The following is an 18,825-nucleotide window of genomic DNA, read 5'->3' as shown; positions in this document are numbered from 1 at the left end:
TATACTATCCAGGGGAAGTGGTGGCAGGACTGATCTGAAAAATCTAAACATCCACGAAATACTGGCCAATCAAAACCCAACTACAGATAAGCACTCAAAGAGACTACATACTTCAGCATGCACTGCGGATCGCTTCAAAGGAACTACAGATCCAGGCATGCATTACTGCCATCAATCTAGGTCCCGGTCCATTCATCTACGGATACTACAAAGCCCAGGGTACTATGTTTTCAACGTGACGCCCTCCTCTTAAATTAGGCGGGGCTCTGAAGCGGCCAGGAGCGTTAATCTCAGGTACAAAGCATGCTGGGGGTTGTAGTTCTTTGGAGGCGAGGTCGGGCCGCTCCCTGGACGCCCTGTGCCGGCGGCTAGACTGCGCATGCGTGTCAGTGGCGCTAGCAGCGGACCCGGCTGGCAGTTCCTTCCTCGGAAGGAGAGATTCTTCTGCCATGGAATCCTACGATGTGATCGCCAACCAGCCTGTCGTGATCGACAACGTGAGTTGCGTCTTTCCTATCTCTAAAAGGATTTATGCTCTCTTTCCCAAAGGGATCGCTTCCCGAGTTTCGGCCTGAGCCACCGGCTCTTTGTCACTGGCCCAGCCTGTCAGGCGGGTTTAGCCGCCGCCGCCTTCGTCCTCCCCTCACCCGTAGTCCGCAGGCCAGGGCGGCTGGCCAGCAACCATGGGATGGAGAACTTTGGGATGGATAAAGGGAAGGGCTGTAGTCCGAGCTGGGTCCTTGGCCCCTGCCTCGAGGGGCCTTAACAGCTCTGTGAGCGCCCGGCGTCCGCCCCCTCCCCAGTTTCCAATAACTCTATTGGTTGCTCCGGCTGTCCGTCTCGACCGATGACCCCGCCTCTGGGCCTTGCCGGATGAGGGCAGCCCTCCGTCGTGATTGGCTTGCTCCCCTGCCGTTCTTCCGGGCCGCCATAGTGTTTCCTCTGTCTGAGGGGTGGGCAGGTGTACGAGAGCTGCGGGGATTGGCTTCGGGAGCGCCACAGTCAGTGGAGAGGCCTGACGGGCTGGGGCCCGCCCTCGGGTGGAGAAGGGCTAAGTTTCCTTCGGTCCCCAGCCCGATAGGCGGCTTGGTGGTGTGTATGGGTGGGGCTCGGGAATCTGGTGCCAGAAATTGCCATAGGATTTTAGTTATTTCTCTGATTATAAATTAACAATGTTAATAAAGATCCAGAAGAAAAGAGAGTGACCAAGCAAGCAGGGAAGTACCATCCTTTTGGGAACGCCTAACAGCTGGGGAAAAATATTAAACCTATTTGCCAGGCGCTCAAGCGCTGACAAGGGCGGGGGGGGGGGGAGTCATGTACATTCGAATTGAGTCCTCACAAAAATTAGGTGGATAGTTAAGGCAGGAACTTTGATCCTCGTTTTATAAAGGAAAAAAAAAAAACAAAAACAAAAACTGAAGCACGAAGAGGTGAAGTGAGCCCAAGGTCACACGGTAGAGGTGACCTAAATCCAGTGCTTTATCCGCTATTCCTCTTGCTAGTAGGCAAGACGCAAATGCATTTATAGTGACAAAGGAAAGAATCTAAATACCCGCTCTTATTTGGGGCGGAGAGCTGACTATTGTAAAACAACTGCATTTCTATCTTCCACTCAAAGGGCTCCTCCCGCCAAGATTGGTTGGTGCCTTCTGGGTCCCCCTGTTGAGGCAAAACTGTCAGTTCTGTCTGCCCTCAGCTGTCGGATTCATTCTGTTGATTCAGCCCTTGGGACCTTAGGCCTGTTACAAGGTGCCTTCGTTTGCATCATCTCGTTCAAGCGCTCTTGTAGGTAGATAAGAATGACTGTCCCGCGTTTATCCAGGAAGGTGAAACTTAGGTTAAACAACAGTATTCAAGCCACTTGTAGAAATTGAGGAGCCAAGACTCAAATTGAGGTTGGGTTCCAACTTTCTCACTTTTTCCAAAGAAAGGTGCTTTTTTGTTGTTAGCTTTCCTTTTTTCCAGAAGTATAGTTTCTGCCTTGAAAAGCAGGAGGATGAGCTCAATGACACATTTCATTTGGGGGGAGGAATTTTTGTTTTGCTTTGTTTTGTTTCGTTTTGTTTCTTTTTGTCTTCCTCCCTGTACTGTTAAATGCTTGGGGGGAAGGATGACATTCTTTCATTTTTTATTGCTCTCCCCTTCCGACCTTCCTCCATAAATATAGCACCTAGGGCTTGGCACCATTATGTGCTCAGTAATTGTTTTTTCATTGGATTGATGGGTGGGTGGATGAATGACCAATTATCACAGTAACAAAGATGTCCCTAAATAAGGAAAGGGCTGAAGTGGGGAGAATCCTCTAGTTAGTAACTACAGAGTGCTGAGTAGGGCTCCTTGTTCTTGATTCCATTTTCAGAGAACACTTTCTATCTTCAGCCAGTTTGTATGTACTTCGTCTGCATTTCTTAATTTTAAAAAGGAAAAAATAGAAATTAAAAATTTCCTATTTTCCTTAGCAATGCATAAGGAGCAGTCTGTCCATCCCATTAGATTCTTTGATTCTGAAATTGTTGGACAAGAGTTCCATCTCCAGCCATTTTCTTTATGTCAGTTAAGCTAATGCTTTTTAGTTTCTCCTTTCTTTCTCCATAGTGTATTTGAAATGCATCCGTGTAGTGGTGCATCTTCAGCTTTAGGATTTAAAGAATTGATTTATTTTCTCTAGGAAAACATTTCTTTTATTATGCCAGTAATTCTGCCAAAAGGTGAAGTAGGAGGAATTCTCCCAATTCTGAGCATCTGCCACATTTTTAGATCTGGGACCTCAGGTAGTTCTTGCTGTTTGACATTTAGAGAGTTGTTTGTTTGTTTGTTTGTTTTTTCAAAATAAAAGATGAATAGGAAAAATAATTTGAAATATTTGAGCCAACTTCATGTTATGAGAATAATGTATATCCAGCAGATTTAATTGCTCCATAGCTTAGTACATTGTTACAACTTTATTTCTGGGCAAAGGAGAGTATAATTAAAAGAAAGGAGAGGAGCACCAGACTCTTGATTTCAGCTCAGGTAGTGATGTCAGAATTGTGAGATCCAGGCCCTACTCAGGCTTTGCACTCAGGGGAAGAGTCTGCTTAAGGTTCTCTCTCTCCCTCTCCCTCTGCCCCTCCACTACTCACACACACTCTTGCTCTCTAATAAATAAATAAATAAATAAATATTTTTTAAAGGAAAGAAAGAACAAAGAAAGCAGGGGAAAGAGGGAAGAGCCTCATTGGCAGTTTGCAGTCTTTCCCAGTCTTAAAATAATTGTTAACTACTCCTTTCTTCCTATTCTGGCACCAAACCAATTCATGAGAATTTAATGAGGAAAATAGAAGGTAAGGTGCACATGAATGCACTTTATAATGCATGCATTTATATGACAACAATAAAGTGATAGGTATTTTTAAAAACTAAACACAAGCCATTCTTCGCAAAGGTATGTCATTAAGATGAGGGCAGCTCCCAGGCCGCATTTTGAGGACTACGACACTTTCATTAGGAAACTGTGTTTCAAAAAAAAAAAAAGGAAAGGAAAGGAAACTGTGTTTCTTCTGAAGCTTAAATCTTTGCTGAGATCTCAAAGGTTGAGCTCTGTCCTAAAATTAGGTTTAGCAGCTACTTTTGGCTCAAGGTATGATCCTGAAGACCTGGGATCAAGTCCCACATCAGGCTCCCTGCATGGAGCCTGCTTCTCCCTCTGCCTGCCTGTCTCTCATTCTCTCTGTCTCTCGTGAATAAATTTTTTAAAAACTTCTTTTTTTTTAATTTTTTAAAAACTTCTTTAAAAAAAAAGAAAGAAAAATAAAATGGATCAGTGTTCTGGTCAATCTTAAAACTGTCTTTGTGACTATTTGGGCCTAAATGCAGGAATAGTATCAGATCTTTTCAAGTTCATCAATAAACTAAGTTTCACTGTTTTGGAGGGCTGTTATACTTCTTCAGACCCATCTTTTTAAAAAACACAGAAAATTTCAGAGAAGTATGTAACAAGCACCCGCATAGCATGTGTCTACCACCCACATTTACTAAATGTTAACAATTGTCATGTTTGCTTCAGAATTCTTTTTAGGAAATAAACATGACAAATACAATTGAAGCTTCTTTGTACCCCTCCACAATCCTGTACTTTCTGTCCCAGAAGTAACCTCAGAAACAAACTATCACCATAAATTGATGTGTCCTTTCCATCCATGATTTTGTAAACACAGATATTTTATAGTGTGTGCGTGGTATTTGTGTTTTGAGTTTTTACTAAAGTGCTATCATTTTATCATTTGCCAGTTTTTCTTCCTTTTTTTTTTTTCTTTGTGAAAGAGAGAGCACATGTATGGGGGGAGGGACAGAAGGAAAAAAGAGAGAAACCCAAGCAGACTAACTCCAAGCTGAGCACAGAGCCAGTGATGGGCCTCGCTCTCACGACCCTGAGATGATGATCTGAGCCAAAACCAAGAGTCAGAGGCACCATACAGGCACCCCAATTTCTTTTTGTTATGGAAAATGTCAAACATAAACAAAAGGAGAGGAATAGTATAACAAATATCCACATAGTCATCACCTAGCTGTAACAGTTATCAACTCCTGGCTGGCTAATCTTTTTTAACTGCATTCCCACCTACTTTCCTCTCCCATACTATGTAGGTTTTTTTTTTTTTTTTTTTAAGATTTATTTGAGAGACACTTGGGTAGCACAGAGCATGATCCCAGGGCCCTGGGATTGAGCCCCATGTCAGGCTCCCTACTCAGTGGGGAACCTGCTTCTCCATCTCCCCCTGCTAGTGTGCTCTCTCTCTGTCAAATAAATTTTAAAAATCTTAAATAAATTTTAATGAGATTATTTGAGAGAGAGAGAGAGAAAAAAGATTACATAGCAGGGGGAAGGGCAGAGGGTACATAGCCTGGGGAAGGGCAGAGGGAGAGAGAGAATCTTTTTTTTTTTTTAATTCATGAGAGACACAGAGAGAAAGAGGCAGAGACATAGGCAGAGGCAGAAGCAGGCTCCATGCAGGGAGACTGATGTGGGACTCCATCCCAGGCCTCCAGGATCACACCCTGAGCCAAAGGCAGATGCTTAACCACTGAGCCACCCAGGCTTCCTGGAGAGAGAAAATCTCAAGCAGACTTCACCAGTGCAACATGGGGCTCACTCATGACCCTGAGATCATGACCTGAACCAAAATCAAGAATCTGACACTTAACTGACTGAGCCACCCAGGTGCTCCTTTATTTTTTTTTTTTTAAGTAAGCTCTGTGCTCAGTGTAGGGCTTGAACTCACAACCCTGAGATCAAGAGTCACATGCTCTACTGACTGAGCTAGCCAGGTACCCTCTCTCACCCTCTTTTAAAAACATAATCAGGGCTCGTGGGTGGCTCAGTTGGTTAAACATCTGTCTTTGCCTCAGGTTATGATCCCAGGGTTCTGGGATTGAGCTTCATGTTGGGCTTCTTGCTCAGGGTATCTGCTTCTTCCTCCCCTCTGCCCTTTCTTCCCCTCCCCACCCCTAGCTCCTGCTAATACTCTCTCTCTGGCACGTACACATTTTCTCTCTCAAATAAATAAAATCTTAAAAAAAAACTATTATTAAATCTAAAAAAATTAATAATTCTTTAATAACATCAAATATCCAATGTTCAAATATCATAAATGATCTCATTTTGGTTTTTTTACAATTTGTCATCAGCTCTTGAGATCTGTTGATTTAAGATTTTTTAAGATTTTATTTAGGGAGAGAGATGGTGTGAGTGTTAGGAGGGGGAGGGGCAGAGGCAAAGGGAGAGAGAGAATCTCAAGCAGACTCCATGCTGAGCTGGGAGCCGGACCTGGGAGGCTCAGGTCTCATGACCCTGAGATCAGAACCTGAGTCAAAATCAAGAGTTGGACACTAAACTGAGCCACCAGGCATCCCTGATTCACTTAAGTTTGAGACACTAGAATTAGCTGAGGAAATGAAGTCAATATATTTATTTAACACTGTCACTTGTGATTTGATATTCGACCTGTTGGTTGTACAATTTCAGCAAGAATCCATCCCTAGCTTGCTGAAAAGGATGAAGAGGAGGTGACCTACAGAGATAGCTTACTGTTCAATTATGTATATTTTGAGAGCCACGGTTGTGCTTCACACTAAGCTAGGTGCTCTGAGGGTAAGAAAGAAACCAGGTTCCATGTGGAAGGAGAAACATCATGAATTAGTTGCTGGGAATGCCTTAAATAGGAGTCTTAAACTCCGTGCCTGCAGAAGCTAAGCAGGAACATAAAAAGGGGGACGAAGAGGGTAGCCTTAAAGAAGGCTTGAGGAGTCTGGAAGGTACATTGAGTGTGCTTGACCAAAGGGCCAGCTGCTTTTCATTTCCAGCCAGTTACCCCCACGCAGGAATGCAGCCCCAGTGTTGCCAGATTTTCTTTTCTTTTTTCTTTTTTTTTTTTTTGTTGCCAGATTTTCTGATGTTTCAAGAAATCAGAAATACTAAATTTTATTTGCAGTCTCTAATTTTTAACTGTTGGAAGTTAATGTAAAAGTAGTTTGTGGTCTGCAGAGACAGAAAGTAGATTAGTGGTTGCCTAGAACTGCTTGGCAGGAGAGAGTAGGTAGGATGGAAAGTGATGCTAATGGGTACAGCTTCTGGGATGATGAGGAAGTTCTAACATTTCATTGTGGGGATGATGTATATGGTGATGATGGTGTGGTGATGATGTATTCACAGTTGTATAACTGTGTGAATATACTAAGAACCATTGAATTATACACCTTAAGTGGGTAAATTATATACCAAGAGTGTCCTGGAATCTGAGGCTCCACCTCTCAGCATCCATTTCCCACTGGTAAAATTGGAGACAGCAAGCCACAGGCCCAGAGTCAGCAGGTACTGGGAGAGCCTTGCTGAGGGATTCGCTGTTTGCCTGCTTCAGAAAAAGAATGGTCATTGGTGCCTGGCAGCAGACTTGAGTCCTCAAATATCAAATATTTATTATGAAACTACTTTTTCAAGAAGCGTCTCTAGAAGGCACTTGTTTATTTGGCTTTGCCAGAGTGAATAACAAAGAGAGTGGAAGCTCATATGCCAGGTAGGTAGTTCCTAGTGACAAGTAATATTAAAGAAATTGACAGGGCCCTTTTATAATCTGTGGTGTTGTGGTCTTAGCAGAATAGAAGCAACTCAGCTGCTTCCCCTATCCCTACTCATTCTACACCCAGTTGCTGGGCTGGCCAGCTCGTGGGATTACAGGAACAAGCTGGGTCTGGTTCCACCTTGTGCATCATTCCTGATGCTGCCTTCACCTTTTTTGCACCACCTCTGCCCAAGGCTTCTGGCATTTTAGCTGCTTGTTCAGGTTCCATACTTTAGGCTTCAGCCAAATCATTTGAGCTTGGTTTTTATTTTTTATTTTTTATTTATTAATGAGAGACAGAGAGAGAGAGAGAAAGAGGCAGAGAAACAGACAGAGGGAGAAGCAGGCTCCATTCAAGGAGCCCGACATGGGGCTCGATCCCAGGTCTCCAGGATCAGGCCCTGGACTGAAGGTGGTGCTAAACCACTGAGCCACCCGGGCTGCCCTTGAGCTTGGTTTTAATTTTAGGCAGCTAGCATTTTTTTGAGTACCCTCAAATGCCAGATACTGCTGATACATAAAATCTGTGAGCCTGAGGAACTTGGGCTGAACACAGACAAAAATGGAAACCACAAATTCAAATAGATAGAACAAAATGCAGACTACTTAGTGGTACAGGTAATGGTGATCTTGTGAAATAATAGGAAAAGGGTAATTAATTCCAGCAGGGGATTATTCTTCAGGAGGAAGGCAGTGATATTAGAACTGGGTCCTAATACTCTCTTGCTGGGAAGGACAGGGAAGAAGAAATGAACCTAACATCTTAATTTGCCTTGCTACTCCGACACTAGTCTGATTTTGCTAGTAAGCTCAAAATTAAATGTCCAGGAAAATCATGTCTTCAAAATATCTAGAATCTGAAATGCAGGTCTCATCTTTACTTTTCTTATTTTTACTCTCTGCCCTGAGGTCCAGTGAGTCTGTTGCATCACCACACCCAGATGAAGGCAGTGAGCAATTACTGGAAGCTTGAGCCAACAAGTTCTCAGTGTTCTGTACAGTGCTGTGCTCTGTGCTGTTTTCACTGCCCATGCCTCTGTCCCAGAGCCCCGGGCTGCAGTAATAGTTCTCCCTCCTTCCCAGGCTCTCAGCTCAGTTTACAGCTGCACCTTTTCCAGGTTTCTTGCTGTTCTGCCCAGGCTGATGAGTTTGCACATTGTTTCCTGTTTTCTCTCTTTTCTGCTGGCAGAGGTTCCTGCTGTCTTAGAGAACTGGCATTCTCTATCCCTTAGCTACTTCATCCTCCCTCTGTCTTGCCAGAGTCAGGCACCAGGATAGCCTATCTAACCACCACCTCCCACACACAAACACACTTCTTCTGTAAAAGAACAAGACTAAGAGAGAGGAAACCAGAGATATTGCAGGAAAGCCTTTGGTGCAAAGATAACCTTAACTATTTAGCATCTCCTGATGTATTTACTACTTGTTGGGGACCCCACCCAGGGATCCCCAATTTCCATTGATATTGGAAATATCAATCTCCACCGCAAGAGAAGTGGTCAACAGGCAGCAGGAAAAGGCTTGCCCCTGTTACATGTGCAGCTGTAAACCATGTTAGGGTAGAAGGGTGAGCAAATCGGGTGTGGTAATAGAAGAGTTAAGAAGGAAGAGGACAGGCTATATCTGCAAGCAGTATCAAGCCTTGACATCTCTCCTACACAGAGTTGGTATCTGTGTCTAGAGTCACCATTTACTTTGGATGGGCCCCAGGTGGTACCAGAGATTTTGATAGAGAAGTCAGATTCTCTTCTGGCACCATTCCTAACTTACCAAGGATTCGAGCAGCAGGATTGTAATGTTGCGTCTCTTCTCATATGTTACTTTAGAACTCCCCTGTTCTTTACCATCAGGAGGCCAGTGAGTAAAACAGAGCATAAAGGTTTGTCCCTGCAGTAAGAACCAGACAATATATGCCTCATCAGAGTCAGCTCCAAGCATAGTAGTGTTCATTGTGGTAGTCTGTCATGGAGACCCCAGAGGGTAGGGAGTGTTTAGGCCTGCACTGGGATAGTAAGTTAACAGCATCACATGTGGTTTAACAGAAAGAATCACGCGTTCTTCCCACCTTGGTTATGTTCCTAAACTTGGCTGCGTGGGTGCTTCTAGGTACTTTTCTCCCCTCAAGTTTTCTCTTTCTTCCCTTTATTAGTATTATTTTCAATTCCAGAAGTAAAGCATATTCAACGTAGATGAGTCAAAGAATACCAAAATTCAATACTTTGAGCATACAGTGAAAGTTTTCCTCACCATGCCCAGTCCCACTTCCCTCCTGGTGGCATACATTCCCTCTACAAATGCTCATGCAAATGGACATATTATAGACAAATATGAGGTCTCTTTTAAGTAAAAGTGGAACCATATTATATGTATTGTATGATATGCATGTCTTGTTTTTCTCATACTTCTGACTTCTCTCTCTCTCTTCTCTCTTCTCAGGGATCCGGTGTGATTAAAGCTGGTTTTGCTGGTGATCAGATTCCCAAATACTGCTTTCCAAACTAGTAAGTAATTCTGTAGCTTAGTCAGAAGCTTGGGAGGCACGGGGCACCTGGCTGGCTCAGTTGGTGAAGCATGTGACTCTTGATCTCAGGGTTGTGGGTTCAAGCCCCATGTTTACTTAAAAAAATAAAATCTTTTTTTTTAAGATTTTATTATTTATTATTCATTCATGATAGACATAGAGAGAGAGAGAGAGAGAGAGAGAGAGAGAGAGAGAGAGGCAGAGACACAGGCAGAGGAGAAGCAGGCTCCATGCTGGGAGCCCAACGTGGGACTCGATCCCGGGACCCCAGGACTGCACCCTGGGCCAAAGGCAGGCACTAAACTGCCGAGCCACCCAGGGATCCCCAAAATAAAATCTTTTTTTTAAAAAAAGAAGCAGATTGGGAGGCTTATCAGCTTTGTTATGGGAGGTCAGCCCTCCGCCTTTTAGATAGAAAGGGATCTCATTTGGGTCAGAAAATAAAAAAATACAAATAAATAATACATGTTCATTATAGAAAGTGGGAAATGGAGAAAAGTAGAATGAAGAAAATCCAAATCAACTATAACCTCACTCCTCAAAGATAATCACAGTTTCTTCCCATGTAAGCATGCACGTCTGTACATCCTTCCATGTTCTGTCACGAAATGAAAAGTGATTGTCCTCCTGCTCTCTCTCGTAGTGTGGGCAGACCCAAACATGTTCGCGTCATGGCTGGAGCCCTTGAAGGCGATATCTTCATTGGCCCCAAAGCTGAGGTGATTCCCAGTCCTACTGAAGAAGCCTCAAGACAGCAGAGGACCTTCATTATTCCCCACATGGGCAGTGCCCCAACAGTGGGACAGCCATGAGTAAAAGGAGCAGTTTCCTCTTAAAATATCCCCTTGGGTCCCCTCATCCTAGGTCTAGTTGGTTCACTTCTCCCAGGAGCAACCTCTGGTTTTAAGGAGGAACTATCTGGAACCCCACTTTGGGAAACAGAGACCAGTCTAGACAGCAGGGTTTTTGCTTTCCTTCTGTATTCTGTCACTACCTTGCCAGTGATCAAATTGACTAGCTTGGTTATTTTTTTGGCAAAAGAGAGTCAGGGGGAAATCCCAGCTGGTATGCCCTGGGGATGAGTTAATTAGCACAGGTTGCCGGAGCCCTAGGGCAGCTTCCAGAAGTGGACCAACAGAATCATTGTTGCCAACCTAGGCTGCAAGTGCTGAGGCTCAGAGGTGAGAGCCAGGAGATTGTGTCCTGGGGTTAGGCAGTGAGGAGGGTGCCTCCTGTCACTGGCTGTAATGGCACTGAGGCCCCATGGAAATGCGGAAGGCCTCCACTTTGCCAGCTAATTGGGCAGTGAGAACAGTTTGCAGCTTATAGTTTAGAGACTTGGCATATGAGAGCCTAACTTTAGCCCTGGGTGAGGACTATGCAGTGGGAGCTCCCAGTCCTGGAGGAGCGGGGCCCTCTGGACCACCTGGCTGAGAGGCTGGCTGCTGCTGTAAGTTCTGCTCTCTGCTCCCAGGAACACCGAGGGCTGCTCTCCATCCGCTACCCCATGGAGCACGGCATTGTCAAGGACTGGAACGACATGGAGCGCATCTGGCAGTATGTCTATTCTAAGGACCAGCTGCAGACTTTCTCAGAGGAGGTGAGGGTCCCATGAACAGGGTGTGCAGAGTTGCTCCCCGAGGTGAGAGGAGGAGCAGGATGATAATTGCCAGGAGTGTTTGATTCTTACAGGCCATGTGCTCTTCAGACAGGTCTGCATTTAATCTGCACACCAGTCCTATAGCATACAGGTAGTATTATCTCCATTTTACAAACAAGGGAACAGAAAGAAGCTCAGGGGAGCCAAGCAGTCTTTTCCAAGATCACTAGGGAATAAAGTGGGAGAGCTGGGTTTCAAACCCATGTCTTTCAGCTTATACTCTAACTTCTAAGGAAGTAACACTCAATGCAGAAAAACAAAGAAAGGTGAATACTAAACATTATCATAAGAATTACAAATTTAGAGTTTAGCAAAATCTGGACAGTTAGAAATATTATAGTAAATACAGGGACCCATGTAAGAATCTTGGAGGACCAGGAGGGGAGGAAGGGGGCAGAGGCAAAGAGAATGAGACTTTTAAAGGGGGCATGAATTTGGAAGGTTGAAAAACTGGCTTATGCCAAGGGGTAGATGGCAGACCCAGCTTGGCCTTTTCTGGAGGGAGCCTCACAAAGGTCCCCTGAGCTCTCTAGCCCAGCATACAGGGGCTTCTGCGCCAATGCTGATGAGGGGTGTGGGTTTCACCTTGCCCTGATGAGGGGTAGGGGTCTCACCTTCCTCTGGGCATCTTTTACCAGCATCCTGTGCTCCTGACGGAGGCGCCTTTAAATCCACGGAAAAACCGTGAACGAGCAGCTGAAGTTTTCTTCGAGACCTTCAATGTCCCAGCCCTTTTCATCTCCATGCAAGCTGTGCTCAGCCTGTGAGTAGCTGCCAGGTTGGCTAGCCTGGCTCCTTGAGGGATGACTGCAGGTGCCTCTCCTGCAGGTGGGAAAGGGAGTATTGAAAATATCTCCCGGTCTCAATTCTCTTGTTTGTCTCGGTGGCTTGGCACCCAGGGCTCTCTACTCTGTGTGCTGGGAAGGCCACACGCAGCTACAGCTCTCCATGAGGGTCCCTGCAATGTATTCATATGTTCATCCAGTGTCTGCTGGTGCGGACATTATGCCAGGCTGGTGACAGAGCTGTGATGAAAACTTTATCACGTGGTGCCTGTACTCACACCCCTATTATCTGTCATGCTCCCAGCCTGCCTCACCCCAGGGTTAGGTCTAAGGCCAAGATTTTACAGTGGTGACCTGCAGATAGGATGTGTTTGACCCCATTAAAAAAATTGTGAGCATTTCAATTAGGAGCTTTCCAGGTGCCTGGCTAGCTCAGTCAGTAGGACATGTGACCCTTGATCTCAGGATCGTGAGTTCAAGCTCCACATTAGGCATGGAGTGTACCCTTGTTGGGGGGGGGGGAGCAGATTTTCTATCAAAATCCAAACTTCTGGCCTTTCAGGGGAAAAAAAAAAAAGCTAGGATGATCTGGCAATGCTAGTTGTGCATTCCTATAGGACAAACATCAGCTGGAGCTGAAGTAGCCGCTCCCACTTCTGGTAGAGTTCACAAGCCTGACCACTACAGCCCGCTCTGTTCCCTGTTGTCCTCCCCGCACTAGGCAGTGTCAGTTGCTATTCGTTAAACATCATGGGTTTTTCCCCTCATAGCAGGGAAATAGATGTCTATACCCTTGTCTTTACCAAAAGAGAAAACAAAAACAAAAAAAACACCCGAGGACATAGGAGGCCATGTGGGAAGAAAGACTTTTTTGTGGAAGTGAAAATATTCTTATTTTCTTTGACTCGTTTACCTTTCCTGCCTGGCCGCTGAGAGCATTTGAATTATCTCCTCTTGTCCGGAAACTAAAAACTGGCCCACAGGCAGGGTCCCTGAAGCAGTCAGAAGCCAGAGGTGGGAAGGCCCCTCACTCTACTGGAAGGGGGAGGGGCTCAGAGAGGCTCAGCTTCTTGTATTCAGGTTTTTCAGGCTTGCTTATGCTCAGGCTTCCTCAGTCCTGTGTCTAGCACTAGAGTCACTAGAGAAAGGCAGGCCTCGGCTTCAGTTTAACTGACTTTGAACTCTTAAGAAAAAAAAAAAAAGTGAGTTTCTTCCCAGAGTGAAGAGGCAGGGGTTAGTGACAGTTTGCCCTCTGTGCTTCAGTTATGCCACAGGCAGGACCACAGGTGTGGTGCTGGATTCTGGGGATGGTGTCACACATGCTGTGCCCATTTATGAGGGCTTTGCCATGCCCCACTCAATCATGCGCATCGACATCGCTGGCCGAGATGTCTCACGCTTCCTTCGCCTCTACCTGCGGAAGGAAGGCTATGATTTCCACTCATCATCTGAGTTTGAGATCGTCAAGGCTATAAAAGAAGTGAGTGCTGCCCCGTGCGCCCAGGGATAGGATGGAGAATGGGAACGGGGCAGTGGGGACCTCTGTGACCTAGAGTGAAGAGAGATGAAGCTCCTGTCCTAGGGGTCTCTGGTCAGGCTCTGTTCTTCCCAGCCAGGCTTCCTGGCTGCCCTGTGATCCCAGCAGCCCTCCTCTCCCCCCAGATAGTCACTGTCCCCAAGTGCTGCCATCTTGTGGGGGAAAGGGAGCTGCTGCTATTTCTTAAGCTGGATGATGGGTACAGGGTTGTTCATTATGATTTTATGCTTTATGTATAAATTACATATATTCTTTTACATCCTCAAAGAAGTCAGACAACAGTTTTCTTTTAAGTAAACTAGATCCTCCTGCCACTCATGGCTCCAGGGAAACCTCAGCTGGGTAGAAGGAACCCAGAACCATGAGTAGTAGAAGGGTAAAGAAGCCTAAGTCTGGACTAAAATTAGGTTGTGGTCTCAGATCCAGCTCCAGAAAGCCAGTTTCCATGCCTGCCCACAAGGAAGCTGGAACAGCTAGGAACTCCCAAATGCCACCCAGTGAAGGCCAACAGAGGCTACCCTGCCATGTTCCAGGGCAGCAGCTCTGTGGACCTTTAGGGCAGTCACTGTGGATGGGCAGATTTCTGCAGCAGCACATCACTGCCCTGGGACTTTGAGCAGGTAGGCCTAGGTTTCCTGCCTGCCTGACTCTTACTCGGTTCTGCAGAGAGCCTGCTACCTGTCCATAAACCCACAGAAGGATGAGACTCTAGAGACGGAGAAGGCTCAGTACTACCTGCCTGACGGCAGCACCATTGAGGTAGGCTTGGATCTCCCTTCAGTCCCCCAGGACCCCCAGAAGCTCTGGGCCCAAACAGAACTCCCCGGGGGAGGCCGGAGTCCTATGCACCCGCCCTTTTACACCCTCTGCCTGGAGCACTGGAGCTCTTGAACAGCATTCTCTCCTGCAGAGCAAGGCATCAGGAACTTTACTTCTCCTGTGTGGAGGAGAGGCAGCACCGGAGGCATTTTCCTAGGTCAGGATGGGGCTTGGAAGAGGGTGGTTAGTGCTGTTCATTATCACTTGGGCACAGTATAGGGTGAGCTCCCTCTTCCTGGACCTCCATTAATAAGAAGAAATTTCCATGAATGAACAAACCCATGTATTGATGCCAAAGATCTCTTGGCTGGAAAGTGCCAGAGCTAGGATTAAATGTAGTTGCCTGGGAGCTCTCTCTGTCCCCTTTTGTTTCCTGTTTGTTCCCAAGAGCCTTACCTTGGTGTTTTGAGGCCCTTGACATACAAGGTCTTCCCTGAGTCTGGCCTTCGTAGCCACCTGGTTACTAACAGATGGACAGAGGGGCCTCTTCCATTCTCACTCCCAAAGTGACGTCAGCCCAGGGCCCAGGCTCCTGAGTTTACCCTCCACCCTGCAGATTGGTCCTTCCCGATTCCGGGCACCTGAGCTGCTATTCAGGCCAGACCTGATTGGAGAGGAGAGTGAGGGTATCCACGAGGTGCTGGTGTTTGCCATCCAGAAGTCGGACATGGACCTGCGGCGCACACTTTTCTCTAACATTGTCCTCTCAGGAGGCTCCACCTTATTCAAAGGTTGGTCTTAGCTCTCAGGGCCCATCTCCAAGGAAGTTTACAGATCTTGCTGGGCCCAGCCACCTAGAAAATTGACTTGACATTCTCCTTTCCTGCCCATTCAGGTTTTGGTGACAGACTACTGAGTGAAGTGAAGAAACTGGCTCCGAAAGATGTGAAGATCAGGGTAGGAGCATGGTGGGGGCTGGGCTGGGGCTGGGGCTGCATGGAACCGGGCTCCACTCCCTCCAAAGCTAGACAGCAACCAGCTTTCATGTTGACCTTGAGGTCTGCCAAAGGGGAGAACCCATTTTCCTTCTCCCTCCCAACAGAAGGGGCCAGTTCTGACACCCTGATGTGGCAGGGTGCTAGGCTGAGGGCCCCACGTGCAGTCTTTCGGAGAAGCAAACACAGACAGATTGGCTCCTGGTGCTCCCCTATGACTCAGTCCAGCATCTAAGTTCCTGCTGAGGGGAGCCAAATGAAAGAGTGATTACTGCCACTGGGTCTGCTTCCCACTGGCCCCCAGCAGAGCTGAATCTTGTCCCCTGATAGCCCCAGCTTCCGTGACAGCTGTAGGTACTTAGGGCTGCTGGAAATCTGCAAGTTCTCCAGATGAGTGTCAGGCTGGCCACAGTACCCCTAGAGAGGCCACAGGGTCCAGCAGGGACATAACTGAAAGCTTATTGTGTGAAATGCATTCACTGCCTTGGGCATTGGAATTGGCCATAAAGATGAGCATTGGATGGGAAAGGGGCAGGGAGGATGAAAGTCTCAGAGTCCTCTTTCCACCCACCCTTTCAGATATCTGCACCTCAGGAGAGACTGTATTCCACATGGATTGGGTGAGTAGTTCTCCTGGGAATAAGAGCAGAACAGGAAGTGAAGGCATTGTTAACCCCCTCACCACCCCATCCCTTCAAAGCAAAGCCTCGTCTGCTCCACGAATACCCACTGTCCCTCTCACAACATTCCTTGGGATTCCCTCCACTCCAGGGGCTCCATCCTCGCCTCCCTGGACACCTTTAAGAAGATGTGGGTCTCCAAGAAGGAATATGAGGAAGACGGTGCCCGATCTATCCACAGGAAAACCTTCTAATGTTGAGACATCGTCTTCACCTCTCTCTGAAGTTAACTCCACTTTAAAACTCGCTTTCTTGAGTCGGAGTGTTTGCGAGGAACTGCCTGTGTGTGTGATTGTGTGTGTGGGTGTGTGGGTACGAATGTGTGCGCATATGCGAGTGCCGTGTGGCCCCGGGATCCCAGGGCCCAGAAAGGACGATGAACTACCCATGATGGCAACGGCCTGAGGCCTGGGGTTGACCACTACCTGGCCCCTGACAGGGAAGAGCGCTGGCAGAAAGCTCCACTCCTTCGTCAGCTGGGCCTTCGTCTGGCTGTGTGGGACTATGTTTACTACCATAGGGAGACAGAGAGGGTAAATCCCGGGAGATTTGCTGCTGCCCATCCTAGGCTGGGCTAGCCCCACCCCCATCCCACCCCCAGGGTGCCCTGAGGCCCAAGGCAGCCACTGCCTCTGTTGCTCGTCCTGCTCTCAATGCCAATTAATCATGGACTGAGGACTAGGGCCGAGGTTGAGTTCTGTCTGGTTTTGTTGCAGTTTGGGTTTGGGAGGCTGGAAGAGCACTGCGGGAACTATTACTGAGACTCTGGGGTCAGGAGACAGCAGGGGGCCCTCAGCCTCACCTGGGGACCAGGACCACATTGGGCATTTGAAGAGGCAGAAGTAGTGCTACTTCTCATTGGTGGCAGAGTGAATGCTCCAGCCCCCACCCCCTGTCCAGGGGTCTCAGAAGAGTTTCGGGAGCCTGTTGGCCCCAGGCCCTGTTACTTGCTTTTCATCCATCCTTGGGCAATGCCATCTTCAGTTTTATTTATTAAAGTGTTTGTTCAGTATGGGACTGGAGAGGGAGCTCATTGCCTCCTGCCCACCAGTCACCTTGTTCACACTAATGTTTACAGAACCTCAGTTTAGCATAGCGTCCAAGGCCCTGCCACTCCCTGCTAGTGGTGAACTGACCGTATCCATAGGCCACAGGGCTATTTAGGAGCAGAGGCTACATTCAAAATCACTACCACCAGCCTCTTTCTTCCTCTTCCATTTGCTCACTGCCCTGGAATCAACAGGTTGGTTGCCGGTTGCATTTTCTGAAACAGGAAGTAGGAATCACTGTTTGGCAGAGGCCTCTAGCAAAGGAGGGGTAATGGGAATCCAGCCCCCTTAGGACTGGAGAAAGAGCTGCAATTAACCAGGTTGCCTTTTCCCACTCTAGCTGCCCCAGGGGGGCTAGGTTGTAGAGGTGACAAGGTGCCCACTGTACTGATTTGTGCCATTCTTAACTTTGGACTTGTCTGGTAAAGGAGAGAGGGGGCCGAACCAGAGTGCCAGGAGCTGACAGGCTTATCTCCCCTGATCCAGTGGGGCCAGGTGCCTACCCTAGACCAGGCTGGCCTAGCAGTGTCCAAAGGCTTTTTAGCCCAGATGGTGCAAAGCTGGGGCTAGCAGATCTTCACCCGCACCCTCACCTGTGACACCCAAGACCTGCCCGATACCAGATTCCGGGCAGCATTCTCCCCCATGCCGTCCAACGACCAAAGGCCCTGCCAGGTATGGGCCACAGCAGCAGGTGTGTGTGAAAGCGATGTGGCGACCCGTGGACTGCAGTGTGCTTAACCAGCTCACCTCCCTTCTCTTAGCCCAAGCCTGTCCCTTGCACAAACCACGTTGCCTGGTGGGGCCCAGTGTACTTAAATAAAGTCCTTCCAATAGACAAGTCAGCTGGGCCTCTTCCTCTGGTGCTGCGTGAGAAAGGGAGCTGCATGGGAAGAGAGGAGCTGCAAGTGCGCAATCTGAGGCGGTGATGGGGCCTTGTCTGTCCTCTAGAGGGCACTCTTGGACCAGCCAGACTTATCCAGCCCTTAGCTTAAGTCCCAGCCTCTCAAGTAGATACAGAGAAGATGGTGCTCATGCCAGAGCCCTGCTTCAGGTACTAAGGGTTCCAGCCCTGCACATACCATGAGTGAGACCACTTTGAATGAGGGGAGCACCTCCTGACATCCCTGAAGTCAAAATTTCCACATGGATAAGAAGCTCAGAAACTTATTAGTAAAATGGTTCCTGGGGCCCACACTCATTTTCTGACTACTCAGTTCTCCATTTTAAACCTGTATACTTGGTGGGGGTGGGGGGAGGGATTGCCAGGCATTTTGCAAATGTTAACCTATTTGATCCTCCTATCAACCCTACAAAATGGGTATTTTTATTATCCATTTTGCAGAAGAAGAAAGAGCCACAGAAAGATGATGTAATTTCCCAAAGACTTGAACCCAGGCAATATAGCCCTAGAGCCTAAATTTTTAGCCACTACACAGACCCTCAAAAACCTGGCCTTGAGCAGTAGTTCCCAAAGGGGACACGTTTGCCAATGTCTGGGGACATTTGGTTGTCACACCTAGTAGGGAGAAGCTTACTGGTGTTTAGGCAGAGGCCAAGGATGCTTCCCTAAATATTTGCAACAAAGAACTGTCCAGCTTCTAACGTCTCTAGGTTGAGAAACACTGACCTAGAGCACAGGTGTTCAATCCCAGCTGCACAGTAAAATCACAGAGCTTTCCAACACCCCAGTGCCCAAGCCATAGCCCAGAACCCATGAAATCAGAATCTTGGGGAAC

At 47.2% G+C, this 18,825-nt stretch overlaps 1 protein-coding gene across 1 annotated transcript; it reads left to right on the top strand.

Annotated features, from left to right (window-relative positions):
* The first annotated feature begins 363 nt into the window (after nucleotides 1-363).
* ACTR1A (actin related protein 1A) lies at nucleotides 364-17,931 on the top strand. Its single transcript, XM_055345960.1, has 11 exons — nucleotides 364-497; nucleotides 9,537-9,601; nucleotides 10,265-10,340; nucleotides 11,096-11,221; nucleotides 11,920-12,044; nucleotides 13,330-13,546; nucleotides 14,270-14,362; nucleotides 14,979-15,153; nucleotides 15,258-15,319; nucleotides 15,937-15,977; nucleotides 16,129-17,931. The coding sequence occupies exons 1-11, from the start codon at nucleotides 450-452 to the stop codon at nucleotides 16,229-16,231; spliced, it is 1,131 nt and encodes a 376-aa protein (XP_055201935.1). The 5' UTR covers nucleotides 364-449; the 3' UTR covers nucleotides 16,232-17,931.
* The last annotated feature ends 894 nt before the right edge of the window (nucleotides 17,932-18,825 follow it).

This window comes from Nyctereutes procyonoides, unplaced genomic scaffold (assembly GCF_905146905.1).
Source record: "Nyctereutes procyonoides isolate TBG_1078 unplaced genomic scaffold, NYPRO_anot_genome, whole genome shotgun sequence".
NCBI classification, from domain to species: Eukaryota; Metazoa; Chordata; class Mammalia; order Carnivora; family Canidae; genus Nyctereutes; species Nyctereutes procyonoides.
This window is presented reverse-complemented; position numbering and strand designations above follow the sequence as displayed.